At 48.8% G+C, this 23,984-nt stretch overlaps 2 protein-coding genes across 6 annotated transcripts in view; both read left to right on the top strand.

Annotated features, from left to right (window-relative positions):
- ALDH1L1 (aldehyde dehydrogenase 1 family member L1) overlaps nucleotides 1-17,754 on the top strand; it is a 47,760-nt gene extending 30,006 nt beyond the window's left edge. Inside the window, exons 17-23 of the mRNA XM_080915001.1 lie at nucleotides 7,400-7,493; nucleotides 8,629-8,728; nucleotides 9,979-10,077; nucleotides 12,948-13,113; nucleotides 15,236-15,341; nucleotides 16,381-16,580; nucleotides 17,074-17,754. Of these exons, the coding sequence (XP_080771127.1) occupies nucleotides 7,400-7,493; nucleotides 8,629-8,728; nucleotides 9,979-10,077; nucleotides 12,948-13,113; nucleotides 15,236-15,341; nucleotides 16,381-16,580; nucleotides 17,074-17,129 (821 nt within the window). The 3' untranslated portion in view covers nucleotides 17,130-17,754. The remainder of the gene's footprint in view (nucleotides 1-7,399; nucleotides 7,494-8,628; nucleotides 8,729-9,978; nucleotides 10,078-12,947; nucleotides 13,114-15,235; nucleotides 15,342-16,380; nucleotides 16,581-17,073) is intronic.
- A 2,463-nt stretch (nucleotides 17,755-20,217) lies between these two features.
- Nucleotides 20,218-23,984, top strand: part of SLC41A3 (solute carrier family 41 member 3) — a 45,176-nt gene continuing 41,409 nt past the window's right edge. For 4 of the 5 annotated variants that reach the window (XM_080915012.1, XM_080915011.1, XM_080915007.1 and 1 more), the window contains exon 1: nucleotides 20,218-20,354. The gene's annotated coding sequence lies outside the window, so the exon portion shown is untranslated. Of the gene's footprint in view, nucleotides 20,355-23,677; nucleotides 23,744-23,984 lie in introns of those variants that run through there. The other variant, XM_080915009.1, reaches the window with a different exon arrangement.

Here is a 23,984-nt window from a genome sequence, read left to right as displayed (position 1 = left end):
CTTTTCCTTTTGCTTTGAGACAAGGTCTCACTATGTGGTCCTGGCTGGCTTGGAGCTCACTAGCTAGCCAACTCTCTAGCCTGTCGCGTGTTTTACATTCTTCTTAGCATCTTCTCTAGGATTTACCAGTTACTCCGTAATTTGTGAAAATCTACTTTACACTAACCCTGGGCAAACAGAAATGTTGTGTTACTTAGCTGGGGGGGCTCCTTTTGTACTGGTACCTTTTGTGTATATACCTGTGAATCCTCCGTGCAATTATGTAGCAACTGCTGTAGCCACTGATATTACTTTGTGTCATGTCTGCTAATAAAGCTGCAAGGGGGCTGTCTTACCTGTCCCCTCTTTCCGGTTCTTATCTGTCCCCTCTTTCCAGGTCTCATGGTGGATCCCAGTCTCTGTCTACCACCCCTTTTGTCTGGTTTGCTCCTCCCCTCTGTCATTGGTGTCCAAACTGTTACATTTCTGTTTTAGGAACAGCAAAGAAACTGTACAGGTGCTTTAGATGGTTGTTTTTTAAATCTCTTAAAAGATGAAAGAAAAGTGAAGTGTGTGTCACATTGCTTAAGTAGCCATATTATTGGTTCTTGACCCTCTCCCCCTCCCCATATGGATTCTGACTACTGTCAGATACTGATTCTAGATTACTTGTTCATCTCTGAGTTTCTTCCAATTTTTTTTTCTACTTGCCACAAATCTCTGTTATTTCTGTGGTGATGTCCTTAATTTCCTCCATTTTTTGAAAACCTAGATGGCTTTGTTATGTGTGAAACTGCTTTTTTGCTGTATTTTCAGTATGTTGCCCCATGTGCCATCTCATATTGTCCCATATGCTGTCCCTATGTCACCCCCCATGTCTTCCTGGGTCACCCCATGTGTCTTTACTCTCACATCATGTGCCCTCTGGCCTCTGGTTTCTGATGGGACATCGGCTGTAGGTCTGATTGGCGTTCCTGTGTGTCTGACAGGTCCTTCTCCCTCTGCATTTCTGCCCTGGGAGTCAGTGTGTGGATTCCCACTGTGTCCGTTACTATTAGAAATTCTTGCAGCTTTTTAGATGCACAGATTGGCGTTTCTCTCAAATGCTTGGCCATCTTCAGCACTGTTGCTTGCGCCCTTCCCTTCCTTTGCTCTCCACTCCTGTGAGATGTGCATTCCCTCAGCTAACAGTGCCCTGCTTGCCCCAGAGGCTCTGGCCATTTTTTGAACTGTTTTGCCCTCTGTTCACTGGTTTTTCTGTCAATTCATATCTGATGTTGAGCCCTTTGCTTTAGTTCTAAAATGACCTGCTGGGTTTCACCAACTCTTCTTTGTGAAGCACCTTAGTTGTTTCTTAACTTGCCCTTTTCTTTCTTTTTTCTTTTCTTTCTTTTTTATCTAAAAGTGAGCATTTTAAGCAATGTTTTGTATCAACTTTGAATACTGTTTCCTCTCCCTTTTCAAAGCTTGCTTTTTCTTTGTTTGCCTGTTTAGTGACTTCATTAGATTCAAAGGACACTTTCCCCAAAGTCCATAACCTTACTAACCTTTCCCTGAGGATTGAGCTGGAGCCTGGTAGCTAGAGAAATCTGCCAAGCTAGGGGTCTCAGCAAGGCTCTCGACTGGATCTCTCAGGCTGCTGTTAACCCTCTGCCTCTGCCAGTGTCACTTAGCCCAGGTGCTCATCATCATCACTGTGTGTGTGTGTGTGTGTGTGTGTGTGTGTGTGTGTGTATGGGTGTATGTGTGTGTATATATGTGTGTGTATGTGTGTATATGTGTGCATTTATGTGTTTGTATGTGTGTGTATATATATGTATGTGTGTATGTATGTATGTATGTGCGTGTGTGCATGAGTGTGTGTGTGTATGTATGTATGTGCATGTGTGTATGTGTGTGCATGAGTGTGAGTGTGTGTGTATGTGTGTATACATCATATACAGATACAGATATGGGGGGTTGCATGTATGTTGGTATACCATGTGTATATCTGGTACCCAAGGAAGCCAGAGAAGAGCATCAGATCCACTGGACGTGGAATTACAGATGACTGTGAGCCACCATGTGGGTGCTGGGAATCAAACCTGGGTCAGCCAGTGTTCTTAATCACTGATCATCTCTCTAACCCTTGCTCATCATTTTTTAACAGTATTCCATGACATTCTACAACTTCAAGTCCTTTGAATGTGTAATTTTTATTGAATATTTTCTTAATTTACATTTTAAATGTTATCCCTTTTCCTGAGTTCCCCTATGGAAATCCCCTATCCAATCCCCCTCCCCCTGCTTCTATGAGGATGCCCCCAAGCACACCCACTCTCTCTTGCCTCCCTGCCCTAGCATTCCCCTACACTGGAAAATGGAGCCTTCGCAGGACCAAGGGCCTATCTTCCTATTGATGCCCAACAAGGCCATCCTCTGCTACATGTGTGGCTGGAGCCATGGGTCTGTCCATGTGTACCCTTTAAGTTGTTGGTTTAGTCCCTGGGAACTAGTTGGTTGGTATTGTTGTTCATCCTGTGGGCTCACAAACCCCTTCAGCTCCTTCAGTCCTTTCTTTAACTCCTCTATTGAGGACCCTGTTCGAAGTTCAATTGGCTATGAGCATCTGCCTTTGTATTTCTCAGGCTCTGGCAGAACCTCTCAGGGGACAGCTATATTAGGCCCCTGTCAGAAAGCACTTTTTGGCATCTGCAATAGTGTCTGGGTTTTGTGACTGTATATGGGATGGATCCTCAGGTGAGGCGATCTCTGGATGGCCTTTCCTTCAGTCTCTGCTCTACACTTTGTCTCTGTATTTCCTCCTGTGCATATTTTGTTTCCTCTTCTAGGAAGAACTGAAGCATCCATCATTTGGTCTTCCTTCTTTTTGAGCTTCATGTGATCTATGGATTATATCTTGGATATTACGAGCTTTGGGGCTAATATCCACTTGTCAGTGAGTGCATACCATGTGTGTTCTTTTGTGACTAGGTTACTTCACTCAAGGTTATATTTTCTAGTTCCATCCATTTGCCTAAGAATTTTATGAAGTCATTGCTTTTAATAGCAGAGTAGTACTCCATTGTGTAAATGAACCACACTTTCTGTATCTATTCCTCTGTTGAAGGACATCTGGGTTCTTTCCAGCTTCTGTTATAAACAAGGCTGCTATGAACATAGTGGAGCATGTGTCCTTGTTATATGTTGAAGCATTTTTATTTTACATTTTAAGTGTTATCCCCTTTCCAGATTTCCCTTCTGTAAGCCCCCTATCCCATTCTTCCTCTCCCTGCTTTTATGAGAGTGCCCCCATCAACCCACTCCTTCCTGCCTCCCTGCCCTGACATTCTCCTACACTGTGGCACTGAGCCTTGGCAGGACCAAGGGCTACTTTTCCCATTGATGCCCAACAAGGCCATCGTCTGCTATGTGGATGGAGCCATGGTTTAGTCCCTGGGAGCCTCTTTGTGGTTTAGTCCCTGGGAGCTCTGGTAAGTTGGCACTGTTGTTCTTATGAGGTTGTCCCCTTCAGCTCCCTCAATCCTTTCTCTAACTCCATTGGAGCATCTTCTGAGTACATGCTCCGGAGTGGTATAGCTGTGTCCTTAAGTAGTACTATGTCCAATTTTCTGAGGAACCGCCAGACTGATTTCCAGAGTGGTTGTACCAGCTTCCAATCCCACCAACAATGGAGGAGCATTTCCCTTTCTCCACAGCCTCACCAGCATCTACTGTCACCTGAGTTTTTGATCTTAGCCATTCTGACTGGTGTGAGGTGGAATCTCAGGGTTGTTTTGATTTGCATTTCCCTGATGACTAAGAATGTTGAATATTTCTTTAGGTGCTTTGCAGCCATTCGGTATTCCTCAGTTGAGAATTCTTTGTTTAGCTCTTACCCCATTTTTAAAAATATTATTTGATTCTCTGGAGCCTACCTTCTTGAATTCTTTGTATATATTGGATACTAGCCCTCTATCAGATGTAGAATTGGTAAAGATCTTTTCCCAATCTGTTGGTTGCTGTTTTGTCCTATTGACAGTGTCCTTTGCCTTACAGAAGCTTTGCAGTTTTATGAGGTCCCATTTGTTGATTCTTGATCTTAGAACATAAACCATAGGTGTTCTGTTCAAGAAATTTTCTCCTGTATCCATGTGTTAAGGTTCTTCCCCACTTTCTCTTCTATTAGTTTATTGTATCTGGTTTTATGTGGAGGTCTTTGATCCACTTGGACTGGAGCTTTGTACTAGGCAACAAGAATGGATCAATTTGCATTCTTCTACATGCTGAATGACAGTTGAACCAGCACCATTTATTGAAAATACTGTCTTTTTTCTACTGGATGGTTTTAGCGCTTTTGTCAAAAATCAAGTGACCATAGGTGTATGGGTTCATTTCTGGGTCTTCAATTCTATTCCACTGATCTACCTTCCCGTCTCTGTATCAATACCATACAGTTTTTTTTTTTCACTATTTCTCTGTAATACATCTTGAGGTTAGGGAATTGTGATTTCCCCAGAAGTTCTTTTATTATTGAGAATAGTTTTCACTATCCTGTATTTTTGGTAATTTTTTTAAAGATTTAGTTTATGATTTTAAATTATGTGTAGAAGGGTATATGGCACATGAATAAAGGTGCCCATGGAGGTCAGTACCTTTGTACTCCCATTGAAGTAGATGCTTATAGACACCCAGATGGATGTTGGGAGTCAAACCCGGGTCCTCTGAGAAAGCAACCAGTGCTCTCCACTGCTGAGCCATGCCTCAAGCCTGTGAAGGGATACTTGTTAATGTCAGCATTTGACGTTTGAAGGGCTCCTCCCTCATCCTCCTCTTGGGTATCATATGACACACGAGTTATCTAATTACCTCCTGGAGCCTCTTGCTCCTTCCAAATTGCTTACCCTGAAATCTCTGTTCTTGAGTGCCCTTAAGGTTGAGTGTTTCTTGCCGGTTTCTTTTGAGGGTGTTGATGTTCTCTGCTCTTATGGACAGCTTTCCTTCTGGTAAAAGTCTCTCCTGTGATGGAATGGGGCAGATAGGTGATGTTCTGGAGTGCTCATTAAAGGGTGTGGTGAAGAAAAGACTTATATGACCTTCCACCACATGAGTTGCAGGAGCGGCCTTCAACCACCCAGGTTTGGCAACACTTTATCCAGCTCTGTTCTGTTGTGTTTTTGTTATTCTTACATAGGAGACATTTGCAACCTCAACTTCTCTTTGAACCTATAAACTCAAGGTAATTCCAGAACTTGTTTGCGTTTTAAAAGACTGTCGATGAAGTTTCTCATTGCCTGTGTTACCATCGAAGTGCACAGCATGTATCTGAGACAGAAAGGCTGTGGCAAAGTCACAGAGCTGAGGGAGTTTCCCTGCTGGCACATGCTGCTGAAGTGAGTAGGGCGGCACAAACTATAGTCTCAGCACTTGGTAGGCTGAGCCAGGAGGTTTGCTGTAGCTGGACTTTGTCTACTTTGTGGGTACCTCTGTCTTCTACCCTCTCTACCCTTTCCACCCTTTCAACCCCCTAATACTAGAAAGGAGGGAAAAACAGACATTATCATTAGACTGCTTTCTGATGATTAGGGGTGTCAAGTTCCTTGGGGCAAGTTTGATCTTCACTGTCAGGATATCTAATTTCTTCTTTTTCTTGTTTCTTCTTTGCACAAGATTACTTAACAAACCATGACCAGCAACAGCAAACAACCAGCAACCCCACCTCTTGGGGCACTAGCATTTATGCACCCTCTCAAAAGTCTCCAGAATTCTAAATGTCACACAGTCACAGAAACTATCTACAGCTGGCAAAATCAGACACCTTCTAGAGCACAAGATCAGTCAGTCAGCTGCTGTGGACAATCTGAAGCAGCCCCATATCCCACACCTGTGATTAAAACAAAAACAATCCCATAATTTTTCTGTGTTTTTCAAAGAAACCAAAACTCCAAAATTGTCACTACAGTTTACCTGGAGTTTGAGAGCTGGGCTACACAGAAAGGCCTTGCCAGAAGCAATCTTATTGTTTTTTTGTGTTGGCTTGCTTTCTTCATATCTAAAGATGCATCTCTGCAGATCTCTTCCTGGTGTTTAGTAGCTCACTTGTTTTCTTAAATATGTTTTTTAAAAATATTTCTGCATATTTTGGATATGAGCTCTTTGTCACATGCATCTTTGTAAACACTTTCTCCACTAAACAGTGATTTAACAGTGTTATCAAAATAGAATTAACTTCAAAGTCAGCAACTCCCAGGTCCCTTCTCAAATAAGCTGGTTGTATGAAGTATCTACTTTCCCAGGAAAGAATCCTAGGATTGGATGCAGGGACCAGGGCTGGTAAAAATTAAAAACACCTCTTCAAAGGCATTGGATTTAAGAGGCCCTAAACCATCCAAGCATGAGGCTGAGCAAGCTGAGGATGGGAGATGGCTCTAGACTCCAGGGAGTTTGGCTGGTGATGCATATTTAGGGATGACGTACTTAAGGGTGGCCTTTGGAGATCTGGCTGTAATCAGATGAGGAAGTTCTGTAAACTGAGAAGTGTAAGCCTAGGGCAAGCTAGCCCTAAGTATTTGAAGATTACGTAAAAGACAGAGATGGAAAGAAGCGATCAGGGGAAATAACAAACCTTGAGAACAGAACCAAATCACAAAAGAACCTGGGGGCTTGGAGAGGGGTTTGTATTGATCCTGAAAAAAAGCAGCAACCCACCCTATGGTCTCACAGAATCAGGGACCAGAGAGACACCAAGGACTTGACCACTGGCCAGGCTAAGGGATGTGAAGGAGGAAGGTATTCTATGGGGCAGGCAGAAACTTAGTAGTTTAGACAGGGCAAGACTATCAGCATCCCAAGGTTGGGAGCTTCCCATGATGCTTCTCCCATGGACCACAGTCAGTGTTAACCCTAACATTTGAAAGTTACTGAGTTTAGGAGACCTCCAAGTCACCCCTGACTTCCACACTTGATGTAAAATGTGGTTTCTGGTACCACCACAATTAAGTGTTGGACCTGAGGGCTTCCTATCAGACATCTATGATTACAACCCTAGGAGCCAAAAGCCCAAGAGCAGAGTTGTCAGGTTGGCATCCTCTGATGCCTTACTCCCTGCTGTGAAGATGCCACTGTATTTGTGCCCTCGTATCTCTGTGTAGATCTGTATCCTGATTTCCTTTTTTAAAAATAAGGACACCAGTCACATAGGTAGAATCCTTTATAACTATAACTCCTTTTGAGACCCTGCCTCCCAGTGTATTTGCATTCAGAGTGAATGGGGTGATTAATTTAGTGTTTTAATTTGGGAGAATGTATTTCAGCCCATAGTGGGGCAAAGTTCCATAAGCCCCTGAAGTGGAGTACCATGTAAAACGTTTGGTGCAGCATCCACTGGTGGACACATGAGAGACCCCAGAGATCTTGACTTTCTCACCTATCCTAACCACAGGCTCCCTGGTTGGCCAGAGACTCTCAGACCACCCTGATGTGAGGAAAATAGGGTTCACAGGCTCCACGGAGGTGGGAAAACACATCATGAAAAGGTAGGTGGGTCACCTGAGCTGTGGTGTCCAGGTATAGAGATGATGACTCCACAAACTAGGCCCTGCTTTTTGGGTTTTGGTGGTATAACCACCCCCAGCATGTTAATACAGATTCACACCTTGAGAGGCTCAGTGGAGGCCACACAACCCAGCAGGGCTCTGGTACCATGCTATCTCCTAACCCCAGCTAGAGGTCAGCGGATCTGACTTGAGATTGATTACCATGAGTATGAACTAGACACTGATTTAAAAAAACTCAATACACACTAAGATATACTCATCCATAACTGTTATATTGATTACAAACCAACCTGGCAATGTTTTAGATTAAATGGAAGCTATTATTTGGAAAATCGGTTTTACCTATGCAGAACATGTACCACCTTACATTTATTTAGCCAGTCCAAGTATTCATAACGTGCTTCCTTGTGTTAGACATCATGTACAGAGTCATGGATACAGGAAGACAAGTATAGCTTCTGTGCATATTGTCCATAAGGAGCCTCGGCACCTGAGGGCTTTGGCACATACAAGGCTGCTCTGAGTCACCTTGAGCAGTGCTGGGACAGAGGAGCCCATACCCTCGGGTAGTCCAGAACAAGACCTGCTCTCTCAAGCCAGGCTTGGCACTTACTTTTGGTGGTATGGCTGAAGTATGATTCTTGCCTATGGACACATGTCTGTGACTCCTGACATCTTTCTGCTTGGTCACTAAAACCCTGAGATATCCCTATCGGGCCAGCACGGCTCTCTGGCCACAGCTACACCAGCTGAGGAATGATTCTCTTTAGGATATGCCCAATCCACGGTTCTGGAGCACGTTTCTGTGTGCTAGGCACCGGGATGTCATAGGAGCCACACATAAATACACAGTGGAGCCCAGCATCTGACAGAGGGGTGGGGGTTGTATGGGAGGGTCAGAAGGGAACAGAGTGGAGTGAAGGACATCTGTGAGCATGAAAGGCCGAGACTGGGCTGGGCGTTAGGGGAATAGACACCAACCCAGTGTGAGGAGGTGAACTGGATTGTAGACAGAAGGGGGTGGTGTCTGGTGGGTCTTTGGAGTCTAACATGCTCTGCAAGCCCCTGTTCTCTGGGCCCCCTGACATTAGTTCTACCCCTCTGTTTCTTCCAGCTGTGCTCTGAGTAATGTGAAGAAAGTGTCCCTGGAGCTGGGCGGAAAGTCACCCCTCATCATCTTTGCTGACTGTGACCTCAACAAGGCTGTGCAGATGGTGAGGCTGGGGCTGAGGTAGAGAGAAATGGGAACATATGGGTGGAAAAAATTGGAGTCATGGGGCAGAGGCAGAGAGACAGAAGTGTAGCATCCCCCTTGGAGCAAGGGTGTGTTCACCAGTGTATTCCCAGCATGTCCTGTCATACCGTTGAACTACATGCATAGATTGGGAACACGATCAGGCTGCCTGTCATGGCATTTGTGGGAAGCAAAGTATCCCTGGATCTCTTGGGCAAGACCTGCTGACAGCCACCAGTCTGCCAATGACCCAGTGCACACAAGCTCATGTTCTCCTCCTATACACTGGGTAGCTACAGGCTAGACCTCAGCATGCCCATCTGCATAGGTCCAAGGAAGTGCCCATCTGTGGTGACCTCTCAAATTGGCTTGACTAAGGACTCGGGACAGTGACTGCATGTGGCACATGCCATGGAAGTGGTGTGGTTCTTGCCATTGGTGTTATCACTTACGTGCTTTGGTCCTGTTCCTGCTCCTTCCACATCACTCAGGCCCAGTGAGCCAGGTGTCAACCATCTTAGCAGCCTGCCTAAGCCTCACTCTGCCTTGGAGGAGCCATGGCACCAAGCATAGTGCTAAAAAGGAGTCCTGCCTTGTTTGACGGGAAGCTGAGGGAGGCCAGATCCTTGTTCATGTTCCCCTTGAGCCCAACAGCCCAGGTCTTGACTCAGTTTGAGATGTTGCTGCTGCTGAGGCTTGCACACAGAGGGCGGCCTGTCCCAACTGTTGTGCTGTGTGATGCAGCCCAGGAGAGCTGGACTGGACTCTGAACCCTATCCCTGTAGGCTTCTTGGCTCCTAGTGTGTTCTAATGGGGTTCCTGTACTCCTGCAAGGGCTTCCCTGGGACCAGAGCTGTCCCCCAGCCTTGCCCTCAAGCTATGGCTGCAGCTTGGTACCAAAACCTGGTACCTTTGGGTCACCCAGTGAGCCAGGCAGGCTCAAACTCACCCCATACTGTCCACTATTGTTTGGGTAAATAGCATCATTGTGTGGCAGTGGGGGTGAGGCCTCTATGGCTTTCTCTTCCCACTACCACCTCTTGCCTCCACAGGCTGAGGGTGGCACAGGACATATGTGTCCAGTGCTGGCCAAGCCTGATCCACGCATGGAGGAAGGCAGGATGCAGGCACACCCCATCTTCCCCGAGAAGGAATAGTAGTCGTCCTGATAGCACTAGGGCAGAAGCACTGAGGAGATTCGTCACCTGGCATTTCTGTCCTTCCCTGAAGGGCATGAGCTCCGTTTTCTTCAACAAAGGGGAGAACTGCATTGCGGCAGGCCGGCTCTTTGTGGAGGACTCCATCCACGACCAGTTTGTGGAGAAAATGGTAAGTTCAAGGATAGTCTGAGCTTGAGGGGCGGGCTGTAGGACAGGTGGGCTGTAGGACAGGTGGGCTGTAGGAGGGGCGGGCTGTAGGAGAGGTGGGCTGTAGGAGGGGCGGGCTGTAGGAGAGGTGGGCTGTAGAAGGGGCGGGCTGTAGGAGAGGCGGGCTGTAGGAGGGGAGGGCTGTAGGAGGGGAGGGCTGTAGGAGGGGCGATGGTATCCCTTGAGGAGTGGCTGGGCTCTTCTCATCTGGTACTACTAATCTGTTCAGAAGATCCCTGGGGCACTCTCTTGAGTCTTCAGTTCAAGTTGACAGACCCAAAGGGCCTGTGGGCCGAGGGTGTCTCAGTGGCCTAGTGCTTGCCTGGGTTTGGGTTCCATTCTCACCACCACCACAAAGAAGATGCATTCTCCAGAACAGAGCCTAGGATGAGGATCAGGTATACAGGATTCATGCATGGGGCTGCCCTCCTTAGGTGAAACCATAGGAGGGAGCCGGAGAGGACGGGGGAAGGGGGAGGAAAGCAAGGACCTCAGAGACCCCTAGCAGCATCCCTGGAGCAGGAAGTACCCTGTGCAGGTATGCAGAGTCAAGAGGCCAGGCTCTGCACCCAGCCCACAATGTTGGGCAGTGATTACCTCTGGCCATGGTCAGCTGGCCATGAGGTGAAGAGGGCCGCTTCTGTCAGCTCCCAAGACTAATGGCAGCAGCCTGTCAGAGCCTCTGGGGACCTGGCGGGTGCTAAGCAGCAGCTCTCACTGAAGTTACTGGCTGATTTAACAAAGGGTTTTGGGAATAAATGGGTCTCCTTGGCCCTTTAGGCCTGTCTTGTTTGTTTGTTGTTTGTTTCATTTGTTTGTGGTGCTGGAATGGAGCCTGGAGCCTTAGCTAGTAAGACTGTTGCTCTGTCAATGAGTCTGAGGCCATCAAAAATGTTTTTAATGACTGACTTCTGTATGTCTCTGTGGATTGGCTTATGACCAGCTTCATCATGTCAGGTAGACAGCTGTGAAATGACTCTTTATAGCACTAAACCAGAGAGGGGGAAACCAGCTGTTAGAACAAAGTTATGGGTGGGCACAGGTCGGCCCAGTCAGAGCTACCTCCATCTTCAAAAGCTACACAGCAGTGTCAAGGTGATGGCATCTGAGGCAGGAGGTGTCCCTGCAACAACTACAAGCCCATCTTAGGTCCTGAAGATCAGGCAGGAACCTGACAGAAATGCACAGGGATGCTGAGAGGCAGCGATACTGTGGCTAGGACACCCTGAGGACAGGGTGGAGTGACACACTGCTTTTCCCGAGGGAAGGTCTGAATCAAGTACCAGAGATAAATGATTCATATGGAAGAAAGGCTTGTTCTCGATCGTGGTTTCGGGGCACATGACCACTTGGCCCAGTTACACTGAGCCTGTGGGAAGGCAGTGTCATGGCAGAAATTCACAGCATAGCAGAAACACTGACCTCAGGGCTCTGAGAGAAGAGAAGAAGGGTCAGGATCCCAATAGATCCTTCAAGGGAACACTCCAGTGATCTCACTCCCCTCTATGTCCTAAAGACCCTACTACATCCCAACAGCCCCCCAGCCTGGCACCCAAGTCTTCAACACATGGGCCTTGGGAGGACACTGGTGCCAAGCCAGAGTAGTCAGGAATGGATCTCAGTAGAAGACAGGGAAGGACTGAGCAGCTGAGCCGTGTAACAAACGACACACAACGCCTGGTAGCAAGTTCACCTGGCTCACAGTCCATCCTGACAGGGTGAGCATTGAACTGAAGAGTCTGGAGACAACTTTGTGTGATCTCAAGACTCCAGGGCAGGAGCCTAGGAGCCAGGCCACACTAGAAAGGGTCTGGAGCCGCTCTCCCAGATCTGTCTTGTTGGCCTCTGACTCTGATTATCTATGCTCCTCATATTTTTAGCAGTGAGCTGAGCCTTTACTAGCTGAGCCATCTCTCCAGTCCATGTTTCAAGATACATAAAAAGGCTTTATTTGTAAGGGAGCAGGAATTTAGTCAAACAAGCCAAATTCCATGTTGTCATCCAACTCCTTTCTTCTCTGCTGCAGTGGGGACAGAACCAGCAGGAGCTGCAGAGCCAGGGGCAGCAGAAATAGCCACAGCCCCACCGGCGGGCACACTGCAGATAAGAGGGGACATAGTGCTTGTTGGCTGTGGTGGACAGACCTCACGCATGTGACCTCAGCAGCATCAGTCGGCGACAGCTGTGTTTTCTTTCTTAATCTTATATCCTGGCTCATTTTTTAAAGATTATATTGTTTGGATACATGTTTCTCCTGCATGTGTGCATGTACACTCCATGCTCCGTATCTGCAGATGTGAGAGGCATTGACTCCCCTGGAACTGGAGTTATCGATGGTTATAAACCTCCGTCTTTAGGAACCAATTCCTGAACCTTTGGAAGAGCAACTGATGCTTTTAACTCATGAGCCATCTCTTTAGGCCCTGATTAATGTTTTGTCCCTACCATTCCAAGCTCCATTAGGTCACCTGCTTGTACTCCCTGAAGACACCCTAGGAAGCATCTCTAAGTCACAAAGCCTAGACACATTTAGGCTGCCTGAGGCAGAGAGAAGGCTTCCTGGAGTAAGCTACTCTTAAGCTATTTGTTGAAACAGGAAAATGAAGGCAGAGATCAGTAGACTTGATCCTCAGAACCCTTCTCTGTGTTCAGTGTCTGTCCTTCCATCTGTCAGAGACAGCTGCATAAGATAGGTGTGAAGTCAGGCTGGGAAAGCCCCTTCAGCTGGGAAATGGCCTCCATACATTCTTCTGGAATCTGCAGTCAGAATAAAACCACAAAGGTGGAGGTGTCCTAGTGCTGACCCTCAGAGGTAGTGTTGACTTTCTGCAGGTGGAGGAGGTGAAGAAGATGAAAATCGGTAACCCGCTGGACAGAGACACTAACCATGGTCCGCAGAACCATGAGGCCCACCTCAGAAAGCTGGTGGAGTATTGCCAACGTGGTGTGAAGGAAGGGGCTACACTGGTCTATGGTGGGAATCAAGTTCCACGGCCAGGTCAGTCAGAATCCTCTCACTTCGGTAAACTGAGGCAGCAAACACTAGGCCTCTGGTTTCCAGCCCAGCTCTATTTGAATATAGCCACAGGCCAAGCACTAGTGTGGTTAGGACCCAGGCCTGCAGCTCAGGTTCAGATCTTGGGCATAATGGGCCTTGGCTGTTTGGTCACCCTGGACCCAGGCCTGGAACTGAGAAGGTGAGGACTCCAGAGCATTTCCTGGTGCTGGTATAGTCTGCTGTGCAGGGAGTTGCTGTTGGCAACATTTCACCATGGTGGCAGTCTCCTCTAAGATTTCAAGGTCCTCCCATTTGGGTTTCTCTTTCTATCAGTTGTTTTGTGACTTCTGGAGAGGCATAAACTAATGCCTAAGCACCTCAGATAGGGCACCAGGGACTGCCCCAAAAAGATGGACCCACTGGTAAGAGGGTGAGTTTGCTGGAGTCATTTAAAGTAACATGAATGGTTCAAAGACAGCTGCATCAGGGGTGCCCACTCCAGGGCTTGTCATTTACTTGAGTGTTATGAGCCTCCCTCCTCCCTCCTCCCTCCTCCTTCTAGGGAATGTTTGAGTTCAGAGAAAACAGCTAGGCAACAAATGGAAACTCCGCAGTGTCCCTCCAGTGTTGGTCAGCTGCCCTTAGCTGGGAGTAAGCCTTTGTCTAGAATAGGCAATCCTTGAGATGGTACTGATCTTCACAGAGGCATGACTCAGGCTACCCATCTGGAGCTCTTGACACAGCCAGCACTAGTTAGATATTTCTACCTGATGGTCCCAGGCACTTGGTTTTATCAATCACCTCACTTCCTGTCTTAGTTGCTTTTCTTTGGCTGCAAAGCTACCATGGCCAACACAATGTATGGAAGAGTTTATTGGGTTTACAGTTTCAGGGGATGAGTCCATGACCATCAAGGTGTAGAACATTGCTGTGGGCACTTACAGCACTGGACAGTAACTGAGGGCTCACATATGAGACAAAAACTATGAGGCAATGAGAGCTAACAGGGAATGGTGTGGACTTTTGAAACCTTGCAGTCTTCTCCCAAGCACACACCTCCTTCAACAAGGCCATGCCTCCTAATCCTTCCCAAGAATTTCCACTAACTAGGGACCAAGCATTCAAATACATGAGACTATGAGGAGTTATTCTCACTGAAATCAACACAGTGTCTGACCACAGGCACACCTGCTTCTCTGGAATCTCTCAGTCCTAGCCACCCAAACCAGGAAAGCAGAAGCCAGATGGTTGGAGTCTGGGGATGCCTACCCATGGCACCACAGTGCCACATCTGACTTCCTTTGCTATTTGCCTTTTATACTCTGTACACCCTGCACAGAGGAGGCTCTCCTTAGCAGATGGAAAGGAGGGGAAGAGAGGATGCCCATCCATTGCTGACCCTGTGGTTTTAATTCTTTCCTGGTTCTGTTAAGTCTGACATTTCACTTATGATTTGGCTCTCCTGTAGCTTCTGCGCCTCATTCTGCCAAGTATCCCCACGAGTCAGCCACTGGCCCTTTGTTTATTCACTTTCTGAGAGATCTTGGGTTCTGATACCCAACAGTGCCCTCCTGCTTCAGGGACAAGTTCCCTGAATGCCTCCATGGTCTCGTGAGTGTGACTCGCCTTTGACCCCCAGCCACCATCTTGCATTCTCTCCCGATGCTTCTCATCCCCTGCCATCTGCATCAGCTGTTCCTCAGCTGGGCAAACAGGCTCCCAGCATTCCACCCAGAGAACAACTTGTCACCAAAGCGGGGAGTTCCTTAAAGCTGGGGGCAGTGTGGCAAGCCCCAGCAGGGGGCAGATGGCACGCACTCTTCACAGAGCAGGGAGAGGGACCGTTGGCCAGTGCAGCCCTAGGAACATGGGGGCAGGATACTGACTGTCTGAACTAGAGAGAGGGTTTTCTAGAACCCAGCTGAGAACAGGACAGATTAGGGCTGACTCTTTTTGGGCATTTCTGTCTGGAAGGCAGAGCATGAGGTGCCTGAGTCTGTAGTGTACCTGTTAGAACCAGAATGAATAGAGTACTGTGTGAGCCAGTCCCTGGCCAGGGTAGGAAAGAGACTGTCAGAGACGTATGCCTCCAATATGCATCAAACCACTGTCTCCCTTGCAGGCTTCTTCTTTCAGCCAACCATCTTCACAGATGTAGAGGACCACATGTACATCGCTAAGGAGGAATCCTTTGGGCCCATCATGATCATCTCTCGGTTTGCTGATGGGTATGTGATCCACCAAGTGTCTCCAGGCTTTTTCTCTGTGTGCATGAAGTCTTGACATGAGTGATAAGAGATAGTCATGAGAAGGAAACTGAGTCAGCGAAGAGCCTGTGCACCATAAAATATAGAAAGCTCTGGCTTCCCTTTGCCTCCCTTCCCCTGGGCCAAGATGGCCTCCAGGCCCAGATGAGCAAAAACCAATTTCCACCCATGTCCCTGCTTCTCTGGGTCTGTCTTGCATCTCTCTGACACTACTAACGGTCCACCAAGTCCAGTTCCCATGGTGTCCTGAGTAATAAATTGAGCCGACCCGTGGCCTGGGACAACTTGGGTCTTATGAATGAGCTTCAGGTTGGCCGGATGGAGTGAGTGTGTCCCGGCGCCTTACCACATCTGCATTTTCCTGGTACAAAGGCGGCCGCTGTGCTCACCTGGACTCCGTGAACCCCCATGGCAGCCTCAGGCTGGTCAGGTCGCTGGCCTGGAGCCTGGGTGACATGGAAGCCAATAAAGGTAGCAAGGATTCTTGAGAACTTCACTGCTCAGCCCAGCAGTCATTGAGACCATTGGGTTAAAGAAAAGAAACATTTGACCATCCACACATTTTTATTTTTAGCAATATTTTAGGCAAAATGACACCTTCCCCTTTTCCAACCAATGGTCACTGTATTACTACAATCACTGTGCTGACCGTTAGACAGACTTCTCTGCCTTTGCCAAATGGGCACAATCCTGGCTCTTTGGTCTGATGTCTGCTGAATGCTCAGTCCACTTTACCCTATGTGGCCTCTCTGGGCTCTGTCCCTGCATGAGGGCCCAGGCCCAGATCTGCTCTGTGAAGTAGCTATGCCGTCTCTCTGGCTTCTGCTCTGCTGCTCACTTCTCCTCCAGTCTTGCTCTGGCCTCTGCACGGTTTTTTTCCTTTTAGAATCTCATGGGTGGGGAATCAAGGGAACTCTGTGGAGACAGATGCTGATCTTGTCCATAGCCCAAAATGGATGCTCTGCGCACCCCTTAGGGAACTCTTGAATTTTACCCACAGGGACGTGGATGCTGTGCTGTCTCGGGCCAATGCCACAGAATTTGGCCTGGCCTCTGGTGTCTTCACCCAGAATATTAACAAGGCCCTGTATGTCAGTGACAAGCTGCAAGCAGGCACCGTGTTCGTCAACACATATAACAAGACTGATGTGGCCGCACCTTTTGGAGGATTCAAGCAGTCTGGATTTGGCAAAGACCTGGGTAACCAAACTCTGTGTGATTGCTTTGCAGCAAACACCCATCAAAGGCCACCAAGTGCCAGGTCTTGTCCCCAGTGCTGGGGTGTCACATTGATCAAGATAGCTAGTAGCTGACATTCTTGGGACTGACATACTTGCTGGGACAGCAGACAACAGAGGAAGGGATGTCTATGTATATAGTAGGTTCTAGTCATAGGCAGCAGGAAGACAGCTTCTTGGCTGCCAATAGCCAGTAGGGTACCCATCCCACCTCCTCTACCATCGATGTAGTAGGGAAGGTTCTAGAATAGAACATTCGCCTTTCTGAGCTGGATGGAGCCTAAGCCCACAGCTTTTCTACAGGGATGGCCTGGGTTGGGTGCATGATTTCCCCAGGGCCTAGGTTTCTTATCTGTGGAGAAAGCCAGGATACTCACAGGTGTGTGCCAGGGGCCCGCAGAGATAAGCCCTGCACAGAGCCATAAGGTGTCCCAACAGTGTGTGCTGTCTTACAGGAGAGGCAGCCCTGAACGAGTACCTGCGGGTCAAGACTGTGACTTTTGAGTACTGAAGCCAAGTCTCTGTGTACTTCTCCTGTTGGCCTCCCCTCAAGGACCCCTGGTCCCTGTCTGGTGTCTTAGCACCCTCCTGTCCCCAACACTGCTTCCTTCAGCTGCTGGAGCTATTAGCCTGGCCCCTGGTGGTGACAGGGCACCGTGCAAACAATCAGAAGTGGCCCCAAGTGGTGAGCAGTCATGTCCCGGACGAATAAAAATTGTGAGCGGAAGTCACCTGCACTTTGTGTCACTGCTCTGGCTATGGTACCTCTGAGGGTCCCAGAAGCTCACCCTGAGTCCTGGGCATGTAGCATCCCTTGGCCTTCAGAGAATGAGACTTGTGGGGACACAGGAGGAAGTGCATGGGTCATCACACACCTCCAAACACAGGATGGGTACAAGAGGCTGTGGAAGAGAGTACGCCCCAGAAACAGGAAATGGGATTTAGGGAGTGAGCCCTGGGCCTTGAAGCACGCAAGTCTCCTCTGCAAGAACCCGGGTTCTCACCAGACACTCGGTGGACTTGGGCAGTCACTGGGGTGGCCTGGGACATACAGCAGGGACTCCACCCTGCCTGGCATTTCCCTGGACAGTACTCCTATTTCTACCGTCTGTATTTCTTGTCTTTACACCACCCCAGTCGAGAGCACAGCTACTGCAAGGCTTCTGCTTCCTGTGTGCTCTCCTGTGGGTATCTGAGGCCCTCTCCCCTATACCTCCATCTTGGAGGTCCCACATACCACATCTCAACAGACTTGCTGTTGTCTTGGTTTCCCCAACATGCGTATTCTCTTGACTGGCTCTGCCTCTCTGGGTTCAAAAATCTTTAAAGGCCTTTCTGTTCTTCCTCAACTCCCCTGGCCAGGCAGGCAGTGAACTGGATCAGCCTATGTTTGTGTGGCAGAGATTTCAGGCCCATGTGCTATCCTGGACTTCCTCTGCATCCCTGCCCTTCTTCTAAGCAAGACACATGCCTCAGAGTGACATTTCTGTAAATAAGAAGCCACATACCTAATACTGGTTCCAGAAGATGGTAGCAGATTGAGAATTCCTATCATCTATGATGTCACCAGTGATGTGATGTAAACATGTCGCTCCTGTGTAAACCCCACCGCATGGCTACCGGAGTATGAAGCTGGGGTTGGCCTCAGTGGCAGTATCACTGGCCATGTGCCCACTAAGTGATAACCTGTATATATACTTTTTAAAACATGTATTTTATTGTTTTTGTCTGTGTTTATATGTATATGCACATGCATGTAGGTACCAGAAAAGATGAAAAGAGAATATAGGACATATCAAACCAGGGCTCACAGGGAGTTGTAGGCTGACAGACATGGGTGGTGGGACTCAAACTCAGGTCATCTGCAAAAAAAGCAAGCTCCTGAGCCATCTCTCTAGCCCGTGTGTGTGTGTGTGTGTGTGTGTGTGTGTGTGTGTGTGTGATGAAATCAGTTATGGTGTTACACCTGCAGCAGCCTTATCTGTCTAGTGTGTGTGTGAGAGAGAGTGAAAGGGGGAGAGAGATATAGAGAGGGAGGGAGGGAGAGAGGAAAGAAGGGAGTGAGAGAGGGGGAGAGAGGGAGAAAGAGAGAAGAAGAGAGGGAGGGAAACGGAGACGGAGAAAGAAAGGGAAAAGGAGAGAGGGGGAAGGGAGAGAAGAAGGAGGGAGAGGGAGAGAGAGAGGAAGGGAGAGAGAGAGAAAGAGAGGGAGGGCCGGAGGGAGGGAGATGTCCAGTGAGTGGCCTTGACCATCTAGAGTACGAGTTTACTCTGCTGTGATGTGCACATGACATTGCCTGACAACAAAGTTCTTGGACCAACAAAGTCCCAGTCCCAAAGTGACATAGGTCAGTGGACTGTGTTGTGACTCCCACATGTGAGCACTGGCAGTAGCCATGGTAACCACAATACCTTGTCGAGTGTTGCGTGCTACGCAGGCTTCTGAATCCTCTCCACACATTTGCACTGCACATACTGTGGTTCAGTGAAGGAGCAGCCTTCCGAAGCACAGACGCTAGCTTGCTCAGGGACCTGTGGCTGCTATGAAGGTCTTTCCCCCTCCCTTGGAGCCCACAGGGTGAGATGACACAGAAACCCAGGTCCTGAGCCTCTGCGGTGGGTCTGAAGCCTTCACTTTCAGGCCACAGCTGTAAGACACCAGGTCCAAATGGAAGATCCAGACCATGTCCCCTGCACGGAAGCTCGTCTCCATGCAGGGGTAAAATGGCTGCTTCCCAGGGTTCACTGCACCCGGGCTGCAGCCTCTCAGGGGTCTTCTTACACATCTAGGAAAAGCATGTGGCTCTCTCTGTGAGGCTTGTTCTGGGTCCCTGCAGTCCCCCTCACCCTGCTGAAGGGCTCTGGGCGTGCCCAACCTTTGTTCCTGATGCCCATAGAAGGGAAAGATCTGTGTTTACTTCCCCTGCCCATTTTAAAGTGAGATAAGGTCGTACCACTTTGACACTGACTACCACCCTGTCATTCCAACTGCCCCCTCCCTCCTTTCCCAGAACCTTTTCATCTTGTAAACTTAGGGTCTGTTCTGCCTTTAAACACTGTGTTTCATTCTAAGGCAAGGCAAGCCAGAGTCTGTGAGCCCAGAGTTCACATTCAGCTGGGGTGGAAATAGAAACACCCCACAGTCTGCACCCTTTACCAATGCCCCACAGCCACATAAAGGGAGTGGCTAGCTCAGTGGGAGAGCAGTTTTCTAGGTGTGTGGGGCTCTGGGCTCTATCCTCTGCACCATGTTTGCAGCCTTTATTCTAGCACATTCTATGAGTATTGCATGTGCTCCAGGTAAGATTTAAACTATGCCACAGGGCTTATTCTCCCATTCTGACATTTCTTCTTTTCACAATCTGCTGCCCTCCAACTGAGATAAGTCAGGCCCTTTGCAAGGTCCTGAGTAGAGAGATTTGGTCCTGTGAGGAGACCCTATGCTCTGGCTGTCCCAGCTGCCCTGGGATAGCTTCCCCCTTGCCAGCTCCTCCTCAGTGCAGTCAGCTAAACCTATCTTTAGCATCAGGTCGGTTTCCTCAAGGCATCAGGTCAGTCCTGAGAGGAGGGGTTTTTTCACTCCCTGGGTGCTGCCCCTGAGGACAGCAGCAGTACTTGCATGCATGCTGCTCCCACTGTGGCCTCACAAGCCGATCAGCTATTCCTGACTGCCACCTTCTTCCTCCAGACCCAGCAGCAGTGCTGAGGCCACCGCAGAATCCACACTGAGAAGTGCAGTAAGTCATTGTCCCTGGAAGTTAGTCAGTTTTGGGTTAGTTCAGGATCTGTAAGGAGAAGCTTGCTAAGGGGTCGGGATCATACCCAACCTTCTGAGTCTGGCCCTGCCTGACACTTTCTGGTGGGTAAAACTCAGTTTCCTGCCTGAAAACAGCAACTGCACTGCCTGTCTGCCCAGTCCAGCCTCCCTTGGGGATGTGAGCAACCATGGGGTTAGTGGGAGCTGTATAGTCCATGTGCTAGTACCATTGCTTGTTAAAATTTTACTCACACTTACGGTTTTTCAAATTACTAGCGGGTTCCCAACAATAGTCGTGTCTTCTGGTTACAAGCAGAGCTGCCAGGAATGGTTGGGGTAGGGTAGGGTGTGGCAAACTGCTTCGGAGTTGGATTAACCCAGTGCCAGTCAGGACCTCTCATGGGACTGGTCTCAACTATCTGTGGAGACCCAATTAACCTGACAGGACAGGAGTGAAGATGGACTTCCCAGTGTGTTTAATGAAAATCAGGGATGCCACTGTGCCCTAGATGGACAGTCTGAGGGGCTGTCCTTAACTTGCTCTTGGGTATCAGGAGGGGAACAGTGGGGGGGCACCCTGGGTCTACTTGAAGCATCTTCTAATTAACCAGAAAGAAAATTTTTTACACTGGGAAATTTTCTTCCTGTTTTGTATGTGAACTTGGTATTTTAAATTTAATATTTGCAAGATGGCAGCTGTGGCGTTACAGCGCTGCAATCCCCTCACGTAGGAGTCACAGGTTTGAGGCCAGACTTGTTGGCATAGCAAGTTCCAGGCCAATTCTCCCCCTCCCCCATCGTGTGTGTGTGTGTGTGTGTGTGTGTGTGTTTAAGATCCTGTGCAAGCACTCTGTCACTAAGCTACATCTCAGCCCTGAGCCATCACATAACAGGAACTGGACAATCAGGAGTAGTCACCTCACTCATCCATCCAACCATCCACCCTTCCTTCCATCCATCTAACCATCCATCTAACCATCCATCCACCTCACTCACCCATCCAACCATCCACCTCACTCATCCATCCAACCGTCCACCCATCTTTCCATCCATCCACCCATCCATCCACACATCCATCCACCCATCCATCCACCCATCCACTCACCCATCCATCCATCCATCCATTCATCCATCCATCCATCCATCCATCCATCCATCCATCCATCCATCATTCATCCATCCATCCTTTCCTTCACCTTTCACTTGCTTAGGACAAATTCATAGGAAGCCACGGTTTAGGCACAGGCCATATTTTAAATTCCCACTCTACCAAAACAACATATGTGGCCTTGGTAAAGTGGGCACCTTAGCCTCTTGGCTCCCTCACCCATGAAAGGGCACCAGCTCTGTATAGCCCAGTATATGGAAGAGTGGCAGGCAGAGGACTCTGTAGAGTTCTGAAGACTGCTTTCTCCTTCCATCATTGCCTCTGGTTTCTTATTTGCTGATGTGCCCAAACCCTACAAAGTCCCTACTGACACCCTGCTCTGCTCCTGCCTGTCTCTGCCTCCCTCTGTTCTTGGGGACCTTGGAGGGTGGTGTCCCTCAGGAGCACCAGCCTCATGTGAGGTCTGGTGAGTGCTGGACTTTGTTCTGCCCACTGCTGTTTCCAGTGGGATATCTCTGAGTTCCCCAGAATGCACGTTTTGGCATGGGTGTAGTGAACCTCCTGTTTTCTTTTTTTCTACTTCTCCACTTCACTCTCACAGGGCTTTCTAGGTCAGTCTTCAGTCAAAGGGTTTGTGCTGGAGTCCTGTCTCAGGGAGGAGGGCTGAGGCCCAGTGTTCCCTTCTGTAACTCCAGTTACTTGCTTTTTCCACTGGCCATACCCCCCTAAAGTTCTGCTACCTCCCAACAGTGTCTCAGTCTGGGGATCAAACTCTTTAAATCTTTATGAGACCTCCAAAAGTGTGTGCCAAAATAAACCCTTTTCTTTGTATAAGTTGATTTTGTTACAATAAAAGAAAGCAGACCACCATGGAATCCACGGCTCAGGGATGAGTATTTCTGGTCATGCCTCCTACTGTCTTTTCGTGTCTTAGCTGCACACACACAGGGAGAATGAGCTGTCATGGCTTCTTCCTGAGAGGACTCCAGTCCCATTGTGATTGCACCCTGTGACCTTACTTGTTCATCTACCTCTTACATAAGCTGGGTTGACAAATTCAACCACTTTGGGGGCTCAGAATTTAGCAGCATATTTTGACAATGTAAGCAATCCAGTCTGTAATCTCTTTTAACAAGTGAAACGATGTCATCTATTTTTGTTTTGTTTTTCATTTGCTGAGGTCAGAATCCAGGAACTGGGCTGTCCTGCCCTTCTTGCTTTGGCATACTTTGTGTGTGTGTGTGTGTGTGTGTGTGTGTGTGTTGTATTTACTCTTCAAGACTACTGTCTTGTAGGTCTTCCACAGCAGGTTTCTGAAGATGCAGTTGACAACTGAGAATCCAGTCAGGGCTCAGGATTCTTAATTCATCAAAGAGCAGTAAATTGGGGCACTGGATAGTTTGTAGGAGCTAGTGTCTACTGAGGCTCACCACTGCTGGCTGAGTCTTCCAGAGCTGTATCAGCCTGGGCAACGGCAGCTATCCCCCGTGGGTAAAGGTTACAAAGAAACCCTCCCTTCCCCCATTAGCTCTTCTACCTTCTACAGTGTCAGAAGTAATTTCTAGGTCAACCTGCGACTACTGCAGAGGACTAAGAATTACCAGTCTTGATAAGTGTGAGAGCATTACACAAGTTGAAGGACAGAACTTTCATGACACCTATATAAGTGTTTAAAGGTGAAACGTCTAGAAATGTCAGATTAAAAACAAAACAGACAAACAGGGACCCTGGGGGAAGAGGGCCCTTTCAGGGTGCTACTGGAGGCTACTCCGCTGCCCAGCCCTGCCCCTATCCGTGGCCCCGCCCTACTCATGGTCCTGCTCCCTGGTCCAGTTTATTCTCCCTTGGCCCTACCCCCTAAGTGGCCCCGCCTTTGAGGCGTGTTATTGAGTCCTTTAGCACCCTGAGCATCCCTACACACCCCACTACTGGCTCAGCGAGCTGTCCTGTGCTCACTGGAAACCTCCAGGGTTGTCAAGCTGGGCGTCTTGAGGAGTTAAATAGATACCTCGGTCCGCCAAACCTTTGCTAGTGGGCTTTAAAAACTGGGTTTTTCAAGCTCCACCTCTACGATTTGGCCCCGCCCACAAGACCCGCCCAGCAACACCTCCCCTCCTGTGGCCCCGCCCCTCTGCCTGGACGCCTAGGCAGGGCGGGGCTGGCCCTCCAGCAGCCCTTCCCGCTTCCTCCCGCCGCAGGCCTCCACGGTGTCCAGCGCGCGCCTGGCCGCCTCGCTTTCGCCGCCGGCCGGGAGAGGACCGGTAAGCGCGGGCAGGAGCTGGACTGGGAGCTGGGGAAGCCAAGGGAAAGCGAAGCGCCAATGGGCCTCGGGAAGGGGCGTGGGGCTCAGAGTCTGTCAGGCTTAGGCACACTGGGGCGGGTCAGTTTGTGGCATCCTCGCTCCAAAGGTCTGCAGGGACCCGCCCCGCTCATCCCCCTCTCTCTGCCAATGAGGAACCACAGAGCTCCTGACTCCTTCAGTACCTGGGAAGCATCCCTGCC

The sequence above is a fragment of the Micromys minutus genome (assembly GCF_963924665.1).
Source record: "Micromys minutus genome assembly, chromosome: 3".
NCBI lineage: Eukaryota > Metazoa > Chordata > Mammalia > Rodentia > Muridae > Micromys > Micromys minutus.
This window is presented reverse-complemented; position numbering and strand designations above follow the sequence as displayed.